At 37.3% G+C, this 21,178-nt stretch overlaps 1 protein-coding gene across 1 annotated transcript in view; it reads left to right on the top strand.

Moving 5' to 3' along the window:
* Positions 1-21,178, top strand: part of USH2A (usherin) — a 689,554-nt gene that overhangs the window by 294,351 nt on the left and 374,025 nt on the right. The window contains exons 30-31 of the mRNA XM_041722698.1: positions 12,087-12,200; positions 14,170-14,331. Of these exons, the coding sequence (XP_041578632.1) occupies positions 12,087-12,200; positions 14,170-14,331 (276 nt within the window). The remainder of the gene's footprint in view (positions 1-12,086; positions 12,201-14,169; positions 14,332-21,178) is intronic.

Raw genomic sequence — 21,178 nt, forward strand, 5'->3', positions numbered from 1 at the left:
AGAGAGACAGTCCTGGCATTTCCCTTCAAACCAAGGGCTGCTCAGAAAGTGACTTCACGATTTGATTTGAAATTATGTCAAGAATGAGTGGATTCAAGAATTTGCACATATACAATATTTTTTCCCTTAAGATATTAAACATATAAACTTATCTGCATAATTGGGATAGAATTTGGCATAGTGCTAGGGCTATAATTGATGCACAAAAAATATTTTCTTGGTTTCATTGTTGCATTGAGCTAAAGCCTAGGAGTTATATATTCCTTGTTTATAATAATAAATAATAATAATTAATGATATTTATTATTCACTATAGTTGAGCAGAAGAACCGATAACCTCTCAGATTACCCAAATGAGTCTAAATTTATGTAGAAAAATAAATGAAAGACATTTTAATTTATAATGCAACTCATATTATAGCTTTTGTACTAAAATTGGTTCAGTCCTCATATACAATAGACTCTAATCTTCTACTTAAAGAAATTGGGTTGCATACTAAAGATCTGCTTTTCGTTTTTCTTTCTCTTCTGTATCTTGGTAGTAAAAATGAGTGATTCTTAACTCTTTTGGTCATAAAGTGATTTCTGGGTTGCTTATAAAATACAGATTCTTGGGTCTCCCACACAAGAGTCTGTATATTTGAGCTAGGGTTTGTAAATCTGCATTACCATCAACCGGAGTGTTCCAATTGATTCTCTTGAAGAAGGTCTGGGGATTATATATTTAGGAACATGAAACAAGGAGGAAGAATGGTCAGCTGAGAAGATATCATTTTTCACCTGCTGGGTTTGAATTTATCCCTGCTTTGTTTTCTCCTGCCTCTTGTACCAGGTGTGTTAGCTTTGCAGGCAGAATAATACTGAGGGTGAGTGGAGAAATAGAGGCAGGGTTGGTAGGGCCTCTGATCCTCTGAAACTTAGGGGCAGTACCTCTGAATGTTGCCCAAGGAAAAGAAGTGAGAATTACAAGAGATCTTGGTAAAATTCAGACTGATTCAGTTGATATGGAGATGATGTGAGATTCTGAGTTTCTAGCAAGGCCACCCCTATACCATCCCCAGGTGTCCAGTAGAAAGGCACAGAGCTCACTATTTGTATAAGAAATAGGAAAACAGATCAACAACAAGTTCTAAATTTCAAGATGCCCATGGGGTTTAGTGAAAAAAAGATTCCAATGCAAGCCAGCGTAGGAAATATAATTGTAACCTTATAGCAGAATCTAGTCTACATGTACTTAAGTTACAAACATTTAACTACAGATGAAAAACAAAACCTTTTAAAATAATGTCACAGGCAAAGGATGCTATCCAATCCTGAAATTGCCAGTATCTGTTATCCGGGAAGAATGTGCAAATAATTTTAGGGTTTTCCCAATCATTGACAAAAAAAGTAAAACTCATTGTTGGGGTCCCTACAAAAAGAATGAAGACCCAAGAGCCCTAGGGAATCCTTGATTAATGAAAAGTTAGAGGCATACACAAAACCAAATGCACTGTACTTTATGGACCATACAAGGAGCTGTCAAGGAGAATTTAAATCATAAGCGATTTTGCCTTATGCCTGACTTTGGAACTTAACCCCAGCCATTGGCCCTTCAATAAGGGTGATGCTACTCTTTCTGCGGTTGTGCATGAATGTATATGTGTATGCACACATTCGTATATGTTATATATGTAAGTTTATATAATATAAACCATTATAGTTATCTGAGAATCTGAGAAACCTGTAGACAAATGATTGTAATAAAAGCTTCAGGGCACCTGGGTGGCTCAGTGGGTTAAACATCTGCCTTCGGCTCAGATCATGATCCCAGGGTCCTGGGATTGAGCCCTGCATCCTGCTCCCTGCTTAGTGGGGAGTGTGCTTCTCCTTCTTCCTCTGCTGCTCCCTCTGCTTATGCTCTCTTGTACTCTCTCTCTCTGTCTCTCTAATCAATCAATTAATTAATTAGTTAAATCTTAAAAAACTTCAATGTTTCTTTTTCTATTCAGCTAGGAACTGTTACTTCAAAACTGTTAAGACTGCCTATGGATGTGCTTTGTGCACACGTGTTATCTTGTTATTTCTTCGTTAGACAATAGGCTCCCCAGGTCAAGTATCATATTTTATGTTTAAGTCTTGCTTGGTATCTTTCTCAAGGTAGACGATCAGTACATTTTTCTTAACTGATGAAGAATTAGACAAATGAACAAATGCAGCTTTCTGCTACTACTTCTGTAGTTAATGAAATGTTAATATTGTTTTATCCTGCTGAGTGGAGTATTGAACTAGTGGTTCTTACTAAAGTCTCATCAGTGCAGTAGTTCTCTAATTTTATGTAATAATATACAGAATTATCACAAGTTAAACATATATTTGGAACTTAAAATACATATTCCCGATGGAGAAAAAACTATTGGTAGAGTAAATAGAATTTAAAAATTAGTTCCCAAACTTATACCTCATAATGGAACTCAAGTGCTATAATTTGCAATTAAAAATAATGGAAGCCTGTATTACTATAATGCTGATAATTACACAGAACAGAAAATATTCATTTATTAAAAACAAAAGCATTATCTACTCCATTCTAAGCTAGCCCTATTTCCTACCTTTACAATATGCTTTTATTATTGTTTTTTCTTAATATTCTTTGTTGTGCTAAACTACAAATACCAAGGAAGCTGCTTTTATACTGTCACAATGTGGTCTCTAAAGTAGAATATTACATTTTTTAAAAATCAAAGGTTTTATGGGGAAAGATAATAAAGATGAGTTTTTATTTCTATTTAGTTTCACTGAAAGGATCCAAATAACAGTGACTTAGACAAGATTAAGTTTTTATTTTTTCTAGTAATAGGTGTCCACAGTTAGTCAATGTAGGGATGTTCACAGGGACCCATACACTTCCATCTTTTTCTTATGCCATCCTAGAGACTGGACTGCTGCCTCATGGCCCAAGGTGGCTGCATGAGCTTCAGCAATCCAGTCTGCTTTCCATCCAGCAGGCAGGAAGGAGGGATGGTTCAGAAAGGATATGCACATTCACTTCAAAGACATACTTCAGAAATTATTCCTCCACTCTGTATACTTGTGTGTATATTGGTATAGTCATGTGACTATGAATTTAAGTCTATGAATTTAAAAAGTCTGTGAACTAAGTTCATAGTCACATGGGGTTAGTAGTTAGCTGCTAAGAAATGTTGTCCTTATTCAAAATGGCCACTTGTCCAGCTATCTTTGTATTTTACTTTAGAAAGAAAGGAAAATATGTAATAAGAGGGTACTTAGTGGTCTCTGCCACAACAGGCAAACTTCAGAAGCAGATTTTAAAAATCCATTTTGATGGTATTCTTAAAAGATGAATTTTGAGGAAGTCTTTGCCATTTTTATAGTGCCTCATAAATTAATATTCCATATTTGTAGTTTATTACAAACTATTTCTTTAAATGCAAATCTTGAAAGAAATGGTCTGAAAAAATTCACAGGACAAAAATATGGCCTATGACATAAATAGTAAAAATAGAAATGATGTAATGTTCTTGCTTAGCTAATGTAGAAGAATTTCATTAGGTAATGCAGTGTTGATGAGTTAATAGCTTTGTCTAACTCTCCTGAATACATAATGCGCCTGAACTACTTGCACATTGTGAAATCTTCAAAGAGACCTTTATACAAGTTATTCATTTTCTTTTATGAAATAAGAATCTGCACTGCAGGATGCGGATTTCTTATTGGTAACATGTACCATGCTTAAAAATGATGGCGACATATAAATTTTGCTGCATGGTGATAATCAGCTAGCCATGTTATGATACCATAGTAGTTGATAGAAATACTTCAAGGTTACCGATCAGATTTAATAAAGAAAAAGAACAGTCACCCCCAATTTTTCTGTTTTCTACCTTCTGACCATTTTATATTCATACTGCATTTGGAACTAATCAAACACTTGTGTGTGTGTGTGTGTGTGTGTGTGTGTGTGTGTATCTCCATGTCTCATGTTGTACTCAAAAGCACACATGTACACACATGCATCAATACAAGAAATCTTATGAATCAGTTGTTCTTATAAGGGAATATTATAGTCATACCCACTTGCTCATTTGGGGGATGAGTATGCTACTTCTTGTTTAAACACAGTAGGATTTAGCAATGCATTTGAACCTTTTAACAAATTTTAAGGTGTAATTTTAAGTAATCTGCTACAAAAAGTGTGCTGTTCTTCTTAGGGACATTATTTCAACCCTTTTTTAAAATCCTGTAGAACAAAGGTTTTGGTCAAATAGCAAGAAGGATAATCTTGGAGGCAGAAGACATAGGTTCTAATCTCAGCTCTGCTGTTGGACTTGAGCAACCCTTTCTACCCTTTCTACCCTTTCTACACTCTGCCCTACAGTAGCCCTGTTCAAGCAGTGGGATAATAGTAGGGGACCTAGGGCTCCCATCTATGAGCAGTGACTTTCATTTCTCTTTTCTTTACCCCCTGTCTCATTGCCTGCCTCCCTAGTTATTTGAATCCAGTATTTTCTTGGAGAGTCCTAATAATTCCCAGTGTTGGCCCCTGAGGTCAGATGAAGAGCTAACATGAGTGGATGGCTTCAAACCTATTGTGGAATTAAAATGAAAATGATAGAAACTATAGTTCTTTTCATAAAGGCATTGATTAAAAATTTGAGGCTAGATGTAAGTCTGCTGGAAGAATCTTAACTGGGTAACAGTTTGAGGTCAATTAAAATCCCTGTGTAAACCATTCTCAAAGACTAGGATTACATCCTATATTTCATAAAGAAAATAAAAGATTAAAATTTCTTTCCTATTTGGAAGCATCAAAATCTGTTTAGTTTTTTGATCGAAAGTATATGATTTTCTAATCCTGACTAGAAGTTTGAAACAAGATCAGAAAGGCCATTTGAAAGAAATTAAATGTAAAAAAAATGGTTTAGAGTTTTTAAGGGATTACCTTAGGTTTGGGGTAAGGATGTTTACTGTTCCACTTTTTGGTTCATAGGAAAATTGACTTTCATTTTACAATTATTAGAGATCCTTATCTTCATTTCAAATATTACCGGAAAATGCAACAACAACAAATTGCCACCTTTGCCGGCTATTAAGAACCAGAGGAGAAGCATCCTGGGTGTGTTTCCAGATCTCTGTTAGACCATTAAATTTTCATCCATATTTAACAAATGTCATTATTCAGTTTCATGGGGTCACTGTGTCAAAATGTCTGTGTTAGAACTTTAATTTATTTTCAGAGGTTCCTTTAAGTGGGCAGAAAGCATGGCATGTTGGATTGATTTACTCTCTTTAATTCATGCACTGGGTTGGTTTGCAGCTCAAAACTTATTCTGGAATGTATACTTAAAAATTAGAATTTATCGGCGTAGCAGCCGAATCTTACACCAGGACGGTCTCCCTCTCTTCTGCTTTCCTTCCTCTGGCTGGTTTTGTTTTAAAAGGTGGGTTCTTGCGTTATGTCTCCAGGTAGCAGTAGCAGCCCTGCCTGTGTGGTATCCCTTACCAGATGGCCCTCTTAATAAATGCCTTGCTCTTGCCCACCCTCACTTTCTTGATCCAAATGTGAAATGCCAGCAAATAAATAAGAGCATTGTACTCTGATGAGTTCTCTTGAGATGAAGAGAAGCCCTGGGGAGAAGAAGCTAGAAACAGCTTTTCTGTTTGCTGGACTGCTCCTAATTACTGGCTAGTAGGGAGAAGACACTGTTTAGATAACATAGAATTTAAAGGGAGAGAGAGGGAGGGAGGGAGGGGAACAGAGTGAGGGCAAGAGGGAGTGTGTGTATGATTTCAAATGCCTTCGCTGACATGAAAATACTCCTGGATTGTTAGAGTCCATTTGAAATATTGTGCATGATCTTTGTGAGGGGACCACCGACTTTGGTCTCGGGGTAGGCAATTGCTGTGTGCAGATCTCCCTGCCAGACTAAAAGTGCAACAGAAATGAGTGGGTAATGAGAGCAGAGCAGCCAGTTCTTTAATTGAATTAAAAGCTGGGTGACATCAATGCAGACACCTGTCCAATTACAGACAGGGCAAGGTGTTTACCATTGCTGTACAAGCGATTCGAAGATGACAGAAATCTTTCCGCCCACAGATTAACATAATGAAGGAGAACAGATTACAGTGGATGCCGGCCAAACACCTAGGTTGGCAGCTGGGGGGGGGGGGGGGGGAGGAGGAGTCTGCTCAAGTATGTAAATAGAAATGGGCTTTTTTTTTTTTTTTTAACCTCCTCCAAAGGTGTTTGGCTTAAAAAAAGGATGATGCCATTTTGCTTTGTGTCTCAGGCCTGGTTTCCAGCCAGAGCATTTATACTTGTCTGCATCTAGTCAGAAGAGTTCATCGTGAAATGGCAACGTCACAGCTGGCTCTTCTTTCGTCGTCTTCCTGCTTCTCAGCACACAGAGTTCTGTTAGAGGCTCAAAAGCTTGCACAGGGGATCCCTGGGTGGCTCAGCAGTTTAGCACCTGCCATTGGCCCAGGGTGTGATCCTGGGGTCCCAGGATCAAGTCCCCCATCAGGCTCCCTGCATGGAGCCTGCTTCTCCCTCTGCCTGTCTCTCTCTCTCTCTCTCTCATGAATAAATAAATAAAATATTTAAATTAAAAAAAAAAAAAGCTTGGACAGCTGGGGTCAGCTCCACAATGACTTTCTCTTAGGTAGGCCGCTGCCTCCAATGACTGAGATTTCTCTTTGGCTCCTTTGAAACTTGAGGCTGGAGCAAAGGAAAGTGTTGGAGCTAATCATCGTTGGTCAAAAGAAACAACGTCTGTTATTTGCCCATTCCCTGGACTGGATCGAATGAGAGTGGGAGTCTCTTATAGGGAGGGGGACAGCTGAGTGGCTCTGAGCAGATGGAAAGTCTTCGTTTTTCCATCAAGCATCAAAGTGCCAACTTTGGTAAACCATTGTAAGAGCTGCTGGAAAATAGGACATGTAAAGAAGTGAAGGGACATGTCCTTTGCATTCAAGGAGCTCCCCCAAATCATTTTGAGGGACTTTTAAATTTCAAGGTTCTCCTGGATAAGGCTCTTGCCCTCTGCTAGGTGGAAATCCTCAGAGCACAGAGTTTGGATTCATATACACCAGTACTCTTAAATGTTCTACTGTGATGTGCTTTATTCCCGGAAATGAAGTCCCTGTCCCTATTCTTTCAGCTTGGGCTTTCTGCATGCACCAAGGCCCACAGGACTGCAATTCGAAGGGAATAAACTTACTTTACTTCAGGCTCCCTTGGTGTGGCATGTCAGGATTTCTCAATGTTAAGCATTAATGCAAAATGCATTATCGCTTCGCAGTGAGAGATCTGGTCCTGCTGGTGCCAATGATTTTAATCTGGTTACCAACACTCCTGTGTTTCATGGGATACTAACACTTTTAAGACATCAATAATGCTTACTTTATGCTTATTGAATGTTTTTTCAGCTCATCCTCTTCCATTATCAAAAGAGACTGGCAGGTTTCCTGACATGGTTGGGACCATTTTCTGATTTCACAGAGTTTTGTGGCTGAAAGGGAATTTGAGAGGTCATCTGGCTGGCCTAGAGGTAGGGGCAGTCTAAAATTCAAAGGAAAAAAAAAAAGGCTCTTCTGTGATGTCTCTCAAAGAAGGAAACTCATATCCCAGCCAATCTCAAAATTTCTCACTGTCAGGATGTACTTTTTTATTATAAATACCCCAGGTGTCATAAAGGGAGATTACCCCACTCTTATTGGGTTTTCTATGGATGCAGAATATATGCCGAATTTTTCTGCCTAGGATTCCTTTGCAAATATGTCCCGCTATATATTTTTCAGTATTCTTTTTAATATAATACTGAAAAGTACTTTCAATGACTATCCTTTTTCTTAGTCTTTAATTAAACATAGATCTCCTATCACATTGGGCTAGGATGTCCAGATTTTATAAATGCCCTTGTCCACTTGCATATATGCAAGCATTCTGCTTTATGTATTAATCTATGTAGTACTACCATTAGGAACCTTCAAGCTCTAATATTTTCTTAGATTAGAAACCTTGTAAAGATCAAATGTGTTCTATTACACCTCTCCCAGAAGCATAGAGAAGAAGAAATGATAAATAATTTTGATGATGATATATTGTCATAGTAGTACTACTTTTTTTTTTCCTAGAGAGTGTATAACCTAAGTAACATTCTGATGCTTGAAGTACGGCCATTAGGCCAGTCACTCAATGGTCTCTATGGATATATCCAAGAAAAGCTATCTGAGTTAGAATTGGAGAGAGCATACTTACTCCTTTTCTTTGGTAACAGCAGAACTTATAACCATCAACTTCAATCCATTCTCATACCCTCTCCATACTGAGAAACAAGATGTAAACCACATGTCCCAGACAACAGGATGATTTTGTTCTGAATTAGGGGCAGTGACTTGGTTGACCAGCCCTCCCAACCCCTCACCATAACCTGACAATATAAAATGCTGAATCATTACACCACTCTTCTTTTTGAAGTGGATATTACTGATTTACATTTGGGGAAAAAAATTATTCCAATGTTTTGATAAACTTTGTCTTTGAGACAAAACATTATGAGCAAGATCCCCACTGAAAATAGGAAATAAATACCACTTCAGCCTCAGAAAGTGCAGCACATTTTTTGAAAGTGTGATTTACAAACCATCCAAAACTTTCCACCTGGGATTTGAAGTTGGCAAGAACCAAAACATCAGCTTTCTTTTTCTTCTTCTTTTTTTTTTTTTCTATTTTGCCACTCTCATTTCTCAGTGTTTATTATTGTTTCACCTGCCTTAAAATGGGAAATGTGAACACTTTGATGAATGGCCTAAAAGATGATCTAGTTTCTCTCCAGCATCTTTCTTTAAGAATCTCAGGATTTTTCTATGAAATACAATTTGGCCAACTTCTCTACCAAAGCACAAAGCTGAAGAAAGCAAGTTTTAAGAGTATTCCCTGTTTTTTAAGATCCTTAAGGTTTAAGGGGGGAAAATTTAGCAAAGGAATTTCATAATATGCATATACAGACAAAGTAACTCCTTTAGTGAAGACAAGAAAGGTTAAATAAAACACTAAGGGCCAATTTGTGAATGTGAATTCTGTATATGCTTTGACATGATCCTTCTTAAAGTCTACATTTAAACCTTTCTTGCTAACTTATAATTCCGACATTGTACTTCCACCATGATTTGGAAAGGAATAATGTCTTAGGGTAGGGTATTTTGTGAGGTCAGTTTTCAAAACTGTAAAATAATGGAACTACTTTCACAATGTTTCTCAATGATAGTATTACCTGGTTATATTAGGCATCTGCATACTAGAGATTTCAGAGCACCAACCTGTATGTGTATAACCACTGTGTCTCTTTGGACATAGTATTCCTCTGCCCCAACTAAATCATGACCATCCCTAAGACACAATGCTTTACACATATGTCACATAGCTTAAGTGATAAACAAAGGAAGCTAATCTTATATCCCAACATGTTTTTCTTGTTTCCTGTAGGATTAAAAGTCATTTTCTGGGGGCTGTTTCATGTCTTGTTACTATGGCATTATACTCATTCAGACATGCCCGTTGTCTTATTTTAGACTCTTGCAGTAGATTCAAACTTGGCAATGAGAAGACGTGACAAATAACCAAATATTTTCAAGGATAAAATGGCTAGAAGATATCTCATAAGGTTACCTTATATTTGAGTCTGGACTTTGGGGATTATGGTGAAATATTAAGAAATGGGAAAACAAAGCTCAAGAAATAGTTTAGGCTGTCATGTCTGGATTAGAGCATATTGAGAATGAAATGCTAGTGGGGCATCCATGTGGGATATATGATCTGCATGTAGAGATGCAGAACCAGAGCTGGGGGGAGTTGTGAAGTCTGTAGATACAAAGGAAAGATGGGGCTTGATGAGCTAACAAAGGTAAGTGTTTAGAATAAGAAGCTTGAAGACCCAACCCTATAAAACAAAAGGTATTCAAAGGACTGTGAAGGGAAGCTGAGCCAATCAGGTTGAGGAAAGAAAAGTGCTCTCTGGAGCAGAGGAAAACAACTCAATGGCACAGAGAAAGCTCAGAGAGTCAAATTCCAGTAATAGAGGGAAGATGAAGATTTGAGGGAGGGTTACTTGATCTGATAGAGATTACTAGTGATCTTCAAAAGACAAAAATCAGGATTTCGTTGCACAATGCAGGCAGGAAATTGGATTGCAATAATAACAGCTTGAACTGACAGCCTGTGCTAGAGCTCTCTCCTTACATAACTCTGTGTTGAGCAATCTATACTCCTAAACTCACTCAATCTTGATAGTAAGACTATGGGATAAGGACTGTATCATCCTCATCTCACAGATGAGAACTGAGAACTCTTCTTCAAGACAGGTATTGTTATTACCTATTTATAGATAAGGAAACTAAGGCACAGAGATCTGAACAACTTGCCCAAAGCCATACAACAAATCAGTAGCAGAACTGGCATTTGAACCCAGGCAATATGGCCTGTGTCTGTTCTCTTGACCACTTCACCACCACATGATGAGGATGCATAGGTGGCGATGTACACTTTCTCTTAAGATGTTTTGTGGAAGGAGAAATACCTTCTTAAAAGAAAATGAACTTGGAATACCAGTCATGGTCTGGGAATTTCAAGAAGAAGTGACAGTCACCTTGCGTGGCAGGAATGAAGGAGAGCAGAAGGTTGGGACATGAGGTGGATTCGAGATTAGGGGCTGCTGAATTTGGCATGAGAGAGTCTTATGTGTATGTGTGTTGGGTCACTGGCTTGCTGTGTTCTTTGGCCATGAGTTAAGAGGATGGTGCCAGGTGCAGCAGAGAGGGGATCAGGGGTTCAGGGCAATGCCTGGGGAACTGTTGAAATGAAGACTTGAAGCCATCACTGGGGACTGAGGGCACATTCTGCTTTGGTACCTCCCATGTGACCTCAGGTGCCAAAGCAGATCATGCTATGTTCTTTGCCTCATCGTGCTCTTTGCTCCTTTGATTTTTGAAAATTTTCTATCAGGGAGAGGAAATAGGAAAACATATTTGTTAAATTTTGTGTTTGAATGGTGCAAACTGTCAGAAATATTCGCACATTTAAACAATAATACATTCTCTAGGCTATTGAAGGTTTATGCAATAAAGGGTTACCATGACTGGGACCATCTTTTTTTGTAAGAATGATGACAATCTAGGTGGTTAGGATTAAAGGCAACTCTGAAGAATGTCCACGGTGAAAAATGATGGTGCGCAAATACGCAAATATGTTTTTGATACCTCTTTAATTCCCAGGATTAAATAAATAAAGAGCTTCCGCCTTGATTATGAACATCAGTAAACAAAATGTGCTTTCATTTCTACAGGTACTTTTAATTGCCGAACAAATCTTATATATTCGCCACCAAGCCAGGTTAATTCAACACTTCCGTGTGCACCACTTCTGTTTAAGACAGGTGTCTTAATTAAATAAACTAATAATTTTGCAAGTAGAAGCACAAAAGCATAATTATCTAATTTGCTAATTGTTCAACTATGTTGATTTGCATATTTGTTAGTTGTAACATGAACAAATAGTTTGTATACGTGTATCCTACCGCTAAAGTAATGAAGCCACTCTTGGGATTAGCATTTCCTAAAGTGTGTTAATAGATGCTATGTAAAAAGGACGGTAGTTGAATAAGGTTGAAAAATGCTGGGTTAGAGAAAATTGGATAGTTTTATTCTGCAGGAGGTCTAGAATCCTAGAATTGGATAATATGCATCTTAACTATCAGATACTCTGTGCTCTGCTTCACGAACTATGTATGGAAACCCATTTTTACAGGGGAACATCTCAGGGCACTAATGTTCTGAGGAGCACATTTGGGAAAATGCTGTTTCAAGTTGTTTTAACAATAAGTTCGTCTCACAATTTGTTTCACTAGTCACTCCGTTCTGTAATCAGTACACAGGCAGGAAAAAGAATTATAGAGGCATATTTTTTGTGTGTGTCTGTGTCTCTACATCTCTCTCTCTCACGTGCACACACACACACACACACACACTCTGCTCTTTATAGCTGCTTACAGTAAACATGCAAACCTCCTTTTTTTCCCCTTTTATTATAGGCATATTGACAGGCTTGCTACCCTTCAAAAACTATGCAGTAACCCTAACTGCTTGCACTTTGGCTGGCTGTACTGAGAGCTCACATGCATTGAACATCTCTACTCCACAAGAAGGTAAAGTAATTTCAAAGGTCTTGACTTCCACATTTCAGTTATGAATAATAAAATAGGAGAAGAGCTAAATGCTGCAAGGCCATTTGCTGGAAAACCCCAACCTAATTTGATGACAAAGTGCATTGCCAGGCCATAATTGCTCCATTTTTTGGGGGGGTGCGAAAATGAATCAAACTCCATACCCTTTAATGACATGCATCTTTAATAGCTGTAATGCAGATTAATGGGCTTTTTAATTGCTGTTACATTGTTCATGCAAGAGCCTTGTCATTAATATGAAGCATCTGAAAGATTAATGAAAGCTTCCTCATTTTACTATGGCTCAGAAGTAAATCTAGAGACAGTCTGACTAAAAAGAATTGATTGTACGGCACAGTATGAAATTGAGAATCAAACGGTTGATTTCCATGGTCTCTTTGAACTGCTAAACACCAGCACAGGCAACAATTATTTCAGTATGATGGAGCCTCCAAATGCCGGTTGAGGCATTATTAATCACTGCTCAGTTCCTTCTGACTGAAGTCTCACTTTTGTTGTACTTGGAACTTACAAACTGTTGGCATAAATTAATGTTTCAGAAAGCATACGTTAAGAAGGCAGTGAAAAAGAGAAAATATTTTAGCACTCCAAAGTGAAAGCTTTGCTCAAGCATCAGAACACATCACTTCAAGAAATAACAGCCCTCCAAACATTTGAAGCATTGTTACTTCATATTTCTCTCTCCTGGATGAGAAGGATTACACATTCCTTCTACTGTCTAGTTGTCAAGTTATTTAGGAGATTGAAAAGCTTGATCCTCAGGGGAAGAGTCAGCCAGTCTCTCTGCCTCAGCATCCAGCCATCCGCCCTTCCTGACTCCCTCTTTTTCCCTTCCCTTTTGCAAATCCTTTAGCAAGTACTCCTCACACAGAAGACATAAAAAGAGAAAGACAATGACCCATATGATGAAACAGGAGAGAGGGGTCTGTGAAATCCTTCGGGTGACCTTTTATTCTTTGTGCCTTGCACTTGACCCAACCAGAGCCTCCTCACCTGGATTACACTATTGGTAACCAATCACGCATGTTTTCTCAGGGTTCTCTCAGTCCAGTCTGCAGAGAAAAGCACTGCTTCTCTTGAGGTGGCATTGCTTCCTCTGGGGCACATGAGCCATGTGATCATCTTGTCCTTTTACAAATACTTCCACCAGCCTCAGCATGGAGCAAGCTTCCTTATTTTCTCTATACCCACCACCGTCTCTGTCCAGGTTTTGCCTGGAACCCTTCAAACCTACTTCACAGATGTACCCCTGAGGGATTCCTACTGGTCCAGTTCACCATTCCCTCTTCATTATTTAAGGAATTCCCAACTCCTAGCTTTTTCTTAAAGTTACTGCCAGCATACCAAACCAAAGATGAATTTGGGGCCAATATCTTAAAACTTTTAGTTCCTATGCTTCCGATTTATTCACCATTACAGAAAATGAACAGAACTTTATTTTTTAAAGACCTTATATACAATATTGTTTCCATATATAATTAATTCAATCAATTCTCTACTTGCTGGTTATTTTTATAGATACCTGTAGGGTTTTTTGTATCTATTATGAACCACCCTCACCAGCATTGTCCACCTTAGATCTAAAGCTCCTCAAGGGTAGGGACTCCATCTGTTCAATTTGCTTTAACAGGCACAGCCCCAAGTGGAGATTATGGGCTAATAATACCCTTGATGAAGTAATTCAAGCATCCGTCAAGTGAGCTCATGTAATATTCCTCATCCATCATTGATGCAAATTCTCATAAATTCAGGACAGTTATTTAGTACTTTTCCTAAAGCAATTACTGACAAGCTGCCCAAGAATCAGCAATATTGTTATGCATGGGACCTCAGGTTTATTTCATGATTTATTGGTTTGGGTCCAAAAAAGTTGGAATTAGAAAAGTAAACTAAAATTAGACTCTATAAATCTTTTTTTTTTTTTTCATAGCCCCGCAGGAAGTTCAGCCACCAACAGCCAAATCTCTTCCCAATTCTTTGGTACTGTCCTGGAATCCACCTAAAAAAGCAAATGGTGTTATAACTCAGTACTCTTTATATATGGATGGGATGCTAATCTATTCAGGCAGTGGAGAAAACTACACAGCCACAGGTAAGGCTTCACTAGGTATCAGTAAATAGGTCTGGTCTATGTTAGACTATATATTTCTGATATCTGTAGTCTATAGTTATCTGAAAATATGGTTTTTAAAATTGGGGTACTTACTCAGTCTCTTTTTTTTTCTTATTCTGTCTCCTATTCTTTGGTCCCCTGTGTCACACTCACCTTGCCTGGTTGAGTCCATGTCATTTCAAACAAGTTCCACAGTCACATGAGTTAACTACTTTAACATCCTCACGAGTGCGAGATCATTTTAAGACTCAGATGTGTGACTCAGAGTAGTCTGAATTTTGAATTGTTTGAGAAGAAACATAGGGTAGATGCCCAAATTGTATTATAATGTGTGACGATGCTTGAGTAAAATTAAGTAAATTGCTGAAAACCTTGTAAAATGCAAGAAGCCTGTATTATATCTTGTTGCCAGGTATCCAAATCATGCTTCTGTTAGTGTAGTAGTTATAGTCTTTATATTTTATATAATATTTTAAATATTATATGTGACTATCACGTAGGATATCATGAGTCCGATATTGATTGATGAAAAAACTGAGGCCTAGATATATGACATTCTTCATGAGAGGTCTCAACAAGGGAGAGTCAGAGGCAGGATTAATCATTTATGTATTCACGTCTCCACATTAATGGCAGGTGCTGAGGTTGTAATAGGGAATCAGCCACACACTGACCCTCCTCTGTTGGTGCTTCTGTCTTCATGGGGACACAAACAGATGCAGGTATGAGGCATATGTGGACAGAGCTATGACGTTTACCCAGTGGCATCCTCAGAGTTTATAGTTTTTGTATCCTCTCTTGATGGAGAACCTTCATTTTAATAGTTTGTTCCTCGAGGTTGGATAGAATTCTATAATACATGTCCTAGGAGGTAGATGCTATTATGACCCCCAGCTTATAGATGAGGAAATTGAGGCAGAGCAAGTTTAAGGAATATCTTCAATATCACACAGACCATGAGTGGGATTTTGATACCAATCCATGCATTCTGATGGTGCTGAAGAGCCTTAAACAAGTTATGTCACATCTGAGACTTATTTTCTGAATCTGTAAAATGGGAACTATTACAATTTTCAAGATTTTAAAGAGAGCCAGTGCTATAAATAAAACACCTAACGTGTTCTTAGCACTTGGTAAAGAGAATACTCTTATTTCCTGTAGAATACAGAGTTCAGGTTTTAAACTTTAAAAATTGATTAATCTTGTCCTATGTCTGAAGGCAGTACTTTAATTAAATATTATAGGCCACAGAAATTCCTTCAAAAGAAATGAAAACATCATGGAATGAACTATACACATGAATTAATAATTAATATGAAACACTTCTGTAGGACCACAAAGTATCATCATGCATAATAGGAAAACACATCTTTTAGGCCCAGTACAGACATTTCCTCTGAGAAGCCTTCTTTGATGTTCCAAGTATGAGTTGATATGCCGCAGGTATGCTGCTCAGATACCTATGTGCCCCCTCTTGTTTTTTTGTTTGTTTTTTGGTCTTGGAATAGGGTTGCTTATTTACTTGTCAGTTTGCCCTTCTAAACCATATGCATGATAAAGACATGACCCTAAGTGTCTTATTCATTACTGCATCTCCAGGACTTTTCACAGAGTGGGAATAAATAGTGTTAAATGAATGGATTAAAGAAATCAGCTGATTGCTGGAAACAAAGAAGTGAGAAAGGGGAAATTGTGGAGGGTAGGAGTAGAGTGGGAAAGAAAAATGAGAGAGAGAATAAAAAAAGAAAGTGGAATAGGAAACTAAGATCCCTGCCACGTGTAGACATGAGTGCAAACCCAGTCCATAGGGAAGTTGTGTGGCTGATAACAGGTCTCAAATGTAAGCCTTGACTATTTCCAAAATGTACAGAATGCCTGTGGGGTGACACTGTGCACAGCCAGAAAAAGAACAGTGTGGGGAAGACAGGTGGTCAGAATTCACATTGATTTCCAATACTGTTTCCAAAATGATGCCAATTCTGTTTTTGTTTGATCAACAGAACCATGTGACTTGGTGTCTGCAATGGAAAATCTTGGCAAATGTTATCATAGTGGATTAGTACACTAGATGCTCCCAAACATAATATAATGTAAAGAAAGTGAAATATTTTTATATTAAAATATTAAATTTTATTAATATATATTATATATTTTATATATATAAAATATATTTTACTATATTTTTATAGTGCCCACAAGCATCTTCCTTAGCTACAGAGGTTATAGATTCTTCAGTGGTTTTCATTTATTATGTCAATTTTTAAAGATTAAATCTTAGGTAGTATTTTTTTCCTATAGCCTTCTTAGCTTCTAATAAGCAACTGTATTTCTTGTTCTCATGTCCAAATGGCAGAAGATATGAGACTGCAACGCGAAAGAGAGAAGCAAAGCCGAGAACATTATGATGGGATTCAAAGTTGTGTGTGATTGCTCTAACATTAAAGCTAGGAAACCTGAGGCCTGGAGAGGTTAAGAAATTCCAGTCAGTATGGGAGGAGCCACTTCACATCTGGATCTGTCTGGCCTCAGAGTCCATGCTTTCATTCTTTACACATTCTGCTGATCAACTTACTACATATTATGTTATTTTTACATAAATAAATATTATATATTATTACACATTCACATAATGCGTAAATGTTTTGTGTAAATATGTAAATGATCAGCATATTAACATAAACATATTGTGTAAACATGCAAATATTTGCACAGCATGTGAATGTTACATAATATGTCAACATCACCTATTTACATAAATAAATATTACAGATTATTACGTATTATTTTATTTTTCCTCCCAACAACTCTGACAGGGAGACCAAAGCCTGATTACAAACCCCAGAGCACCTGTGTTATTCTTCTTGGGCTGCCATAACAAAATACCACCAACTGGCTGGCTTAAACAACAGAAATGTATTTCTCACAGTTCTGGAGACTAGAAGTCCAAGATCAAGGTGTTGGCAGGTTCGGTTTCTCTCGAGGCCTCTCTCCTGGGCTGGCAGACAGCTGCCTTCTCACCATGTCCTCCCAAGGTCTTTCTCCTGTGTGCACAGCCCTGGCGTCTCCTCTCCTTATGCGGTCACCAGTCCTGTTAGATTAGGGTCCCACCCTTATGATCTCATTTAACCTTAATCACCTCTTCAAAAGTCCCATCTCCAAGTATAGTCACATTGGGAGTTAGGGCCTCAAAATGTGAATTTGGGGGAACACAATTCAGTCCATTAGAGCACCCTAAAGTGAATGCTTTTTCTACTATGAGCATAGGCTGAATGCCCACTGCTGTACAGATTCTTGAATTGTGTGAGGATTGAAGAAAGTGGCCATTAGGATCCCTTTCAACTCTAAGATTTTATATGTGTGATATGCACTAATTTCAGGTCATTTATGTCTTCAAATTCCACCTGTCCACTAGGAATCACAGAGAAGGCCACAATGGGAATTCCCAAAAGGGAACCTGTGTGTCTAAAGTCAGCCAGCAGGAGGCTGATAGAGGAAACTGCTCTAGCCATTTGAACAGGTTCTAGCCTCTTCTGACACTGAATCTGTGTCATGTTTCATCATCATATGCATCCATGATATCATTGGTACTTGTTGCTCGTCTTTGTATCAGGATCTTTGTGAACTAATCTCCTTTCCATGCTGAGATGGATTTGCAGGTAGAACCTGCACTCTTGAGGGCTGGTGCTATCAGTAAGAGTGAGAATTTAGGGCTACTGGAATGGGTCTTTTCAGTGCTGAAGTGTCTATTCCTAGGGAGATAGAGAAATAGAAGATGCAGTCTAATGGATTAGAGAAATAATTGATAATATTTTTCAATTATAAAATCACTATATGCTTATTGAAGATAATTTAAAACATACAGATGTCTAATATCTGATCATCCCACCTCACTGATAGAAACTCAATATAAGATGTAATTCCTTCTAGTACTTTATTCATTTTAACAAAATTGATCTAATGTATAATTGTGAATCCTTGCATATTTCCTTATTATGACTACATCCCATTTTATGAAGCATTTTTTCTGAAAATATTTTGGAATATTTTAATACTAATATTATATCCCATCCAAACGTACACTAATGCATTTAACCACTTGAAAGAGTTCAAGTTTCTAATTTATCTCTCTTTTAAATGTGTTGTGAAAAATATTATTGCATGTCATCTTTGTTTATTAGATTCCCAAAAAGGGAACAGCAAAGTCTAAGGTAGTGGACCTTTCCAAAACATTTGATATACATTTTCATACTGTTTTCCAGGAACATTCATCAGCAGGATATATTATATTCTTAAATCTTTGATAATTTTGCAAGTGAACAATATTATTTTTGTCTGCATGTTGAACTACTAGATATAGGGTGTGCTTTTTGCATGTTTATTAGAAATGTGTATTGTACTTTGATTCAGTTGATCACAGTCTTGAACAAAAATTTAATAAGTGAGGAATAATTTGGAATTTTCTCACGAACTGTGTTTTATACCCTGTTTTCCCTGGTTGTAATCTGCACTATTTAAAATTCCTGATTTCTACCCTATCAAAAACTTCCTTAATAACCTGGCTTAATGTGTCCTCCTACATATTCAGTGTCAACCTCTTTTTCCTCACTCTTAACTCCATTTATTTGTAGCTTCCTCTTAAGTTCCCACATAGAACCAACATTCTTCTGTTATGTGTAGCAAATGGATCTTGCTGCCATGGTGAACACAGGTAAAAGTAAATGCATTTCAATTCAGAAGCCACTTAGCATCTCGGTGACTTGATTTTTTCTTCTTTCTCTTAAATATGAAGCATTAAAAGTCAAAGGCATTGCTGCACCTTGAGTTAGTACAAAATATATTTAAAAATGCATACAGTTCAAATTTTTTGCCTTGCATAGGCCATAAGCTAGTAGTATGGTGGGTCAGTTGTGACACTGAAAAATGAATCCAGTTAGAGAACCTCCCGAAGGCTGTTGATGTTTGCTATAATAAATAGCACACACTTTAAGTCAAACTTTTTCATTCTGTATTCAAAGGTAATGGATTTTTCGTAACCATAGTAACCTTGGTGTATTTCTGGATAAATACATGAGGTATATACATTCTAGTTTTATTTTTGAATATAAACTACCACATTATGTATTACTAATAATATGAAAAATAGGATGTAGGTTAGTATAATGACAGCTTAAACTAGTATGCATTTTTCTTCTGCAAAAAATAAATATTTATCAAAAGTATAGGTTCAATTAATTTTTCCCCCAGTTTTGTGGTATTCTGGTGGTGCCATTTATCTTTTTTTGCGAGATCTCCATTAATCTCTTATTTCTGTCCCATAACAGATTTTTAAGAATTTCGAGGTAAAAACAATTGTGCTTTAAAGCTTATGATTAAAAACATTATTGAAAGATTGAAGGACCTATATTGATACCACCTGCAGAGCTATTGCGAGCCACTTAAGATGTGTGTTTATAGGATGTTCATAAAGAGGTAGGAAAAAAGAAACCTTTTGTGAGACTGTTCAACATCCCAGGATTGTTTCAAAGTTCAGGCTAGCTAGCATCCTGATTGATGATGACTATCCAAACTGTAGCCAACCAGATCATTCTCATTTTAAATGAGCACCCTACCAGAAACTGGCAATCTTTAAGAAGTTTGTGAGATGTTTCAGAGAATCCTACAAAGTTTTCAGAGATGAAGATAGCAAGATGGTGGGAACTGGGAGAAGTATACTACGATCATGACAAGGACGTTTCTGTGAGTTGTGTGAACTGGTAAAGAAAGAATAGTGATCCCTCTGGACAGTTCTTTTTTTTTTTTTTCTTTTACTACACAAATTGTTGTTGGTGAACCCACCTAAGCCATTGCTGTTTATAACTTCTAGAACTCCAAATGGGTAAAGGTCAATAAGGACTCTGTAATTTAGATATAGATGTATCAGACACCAAACCATAAAACACGTGTATTTTCAAGTGTGTCATCTAATAAATCTATAGTAGGATTGAATATTTTTATGGATAGAATATTCTTATGGATAGAATAAGAGTGGCTGCTTTCCAGCACCAGAGAAGGCATCTTCCCACTGCTGCCTCATCAGGACCTGGGCTTCTATCACCAAATGCTAAAGAAGCAAGGATAATAGCAATGTATGAGGTGTGCATGTGTGTATGTGTGTGAGAAAGAAATAGAGAGAGAGAGCAAGAGCGAGCGTATGACAGAGACAGAGAGAAAAGGAAAGGAAAAAGGAAAAGCAGATGAATATCTGGTAAATTTAGATAATAAGTATTTATGTCTTTAACCAACTAAAAGTGCAAAAACTGTTTGTTTGTTTTTTTTTGTCTCATTTGCCAAGGTCACAAAGAACCATGTATAAACAGCAAAATAGAAATGTTCATCTTGAATCTTCCAAACACTTAAGTCTGACGATGAGAAATTTATTGCAGAAGAAGCTGTATTGCTTATGGCACAATAAAAAGCATTTAAAGGTTAGGTACTTCCAACCAAGCGTTATAAGAAACCTTACCAATTCTCTACAAATTTGAGCTAGATTATATTCATTCACACTGATGGTTTACAAAAGATCCTTTCTTAGCAAAATAAAACTTCACTTTAACCTTGATATTTTCTGTAAGATTGCATTTTTGAATACCCAATGCAGTGCATCTAAATCACTCCTTTTTGCATAAAATAACATTATTGAGGGGATACTGTTAACATGCTTGTGTTCTAATCCATAAGGCCGAGTATTAGTAAGACAGAGTATATGAGGGTTTTCAGGTAAGGCAATGATCTCATCTATGAGTCATGATACTTCTTTATTACAAACTGAAGTTGTACTTTATGCCCT

The sequence above is a fragment of the Vulpes lagopus genome, chromosome 11, assembly GCF_018345385.1.
Source record: "Vulpes lagopus strain Blue_001 chromosome 11, ASM1834538v1, whole genome shotgun sequence".
In the NCBI taxonomy this organism is placed as follows: domain Eukaryota; kingdom Metazoa; phylum Chordata; class Mammalia; order Carnivora; family Canidae; genus Vulpes; species Vulpes lagopus.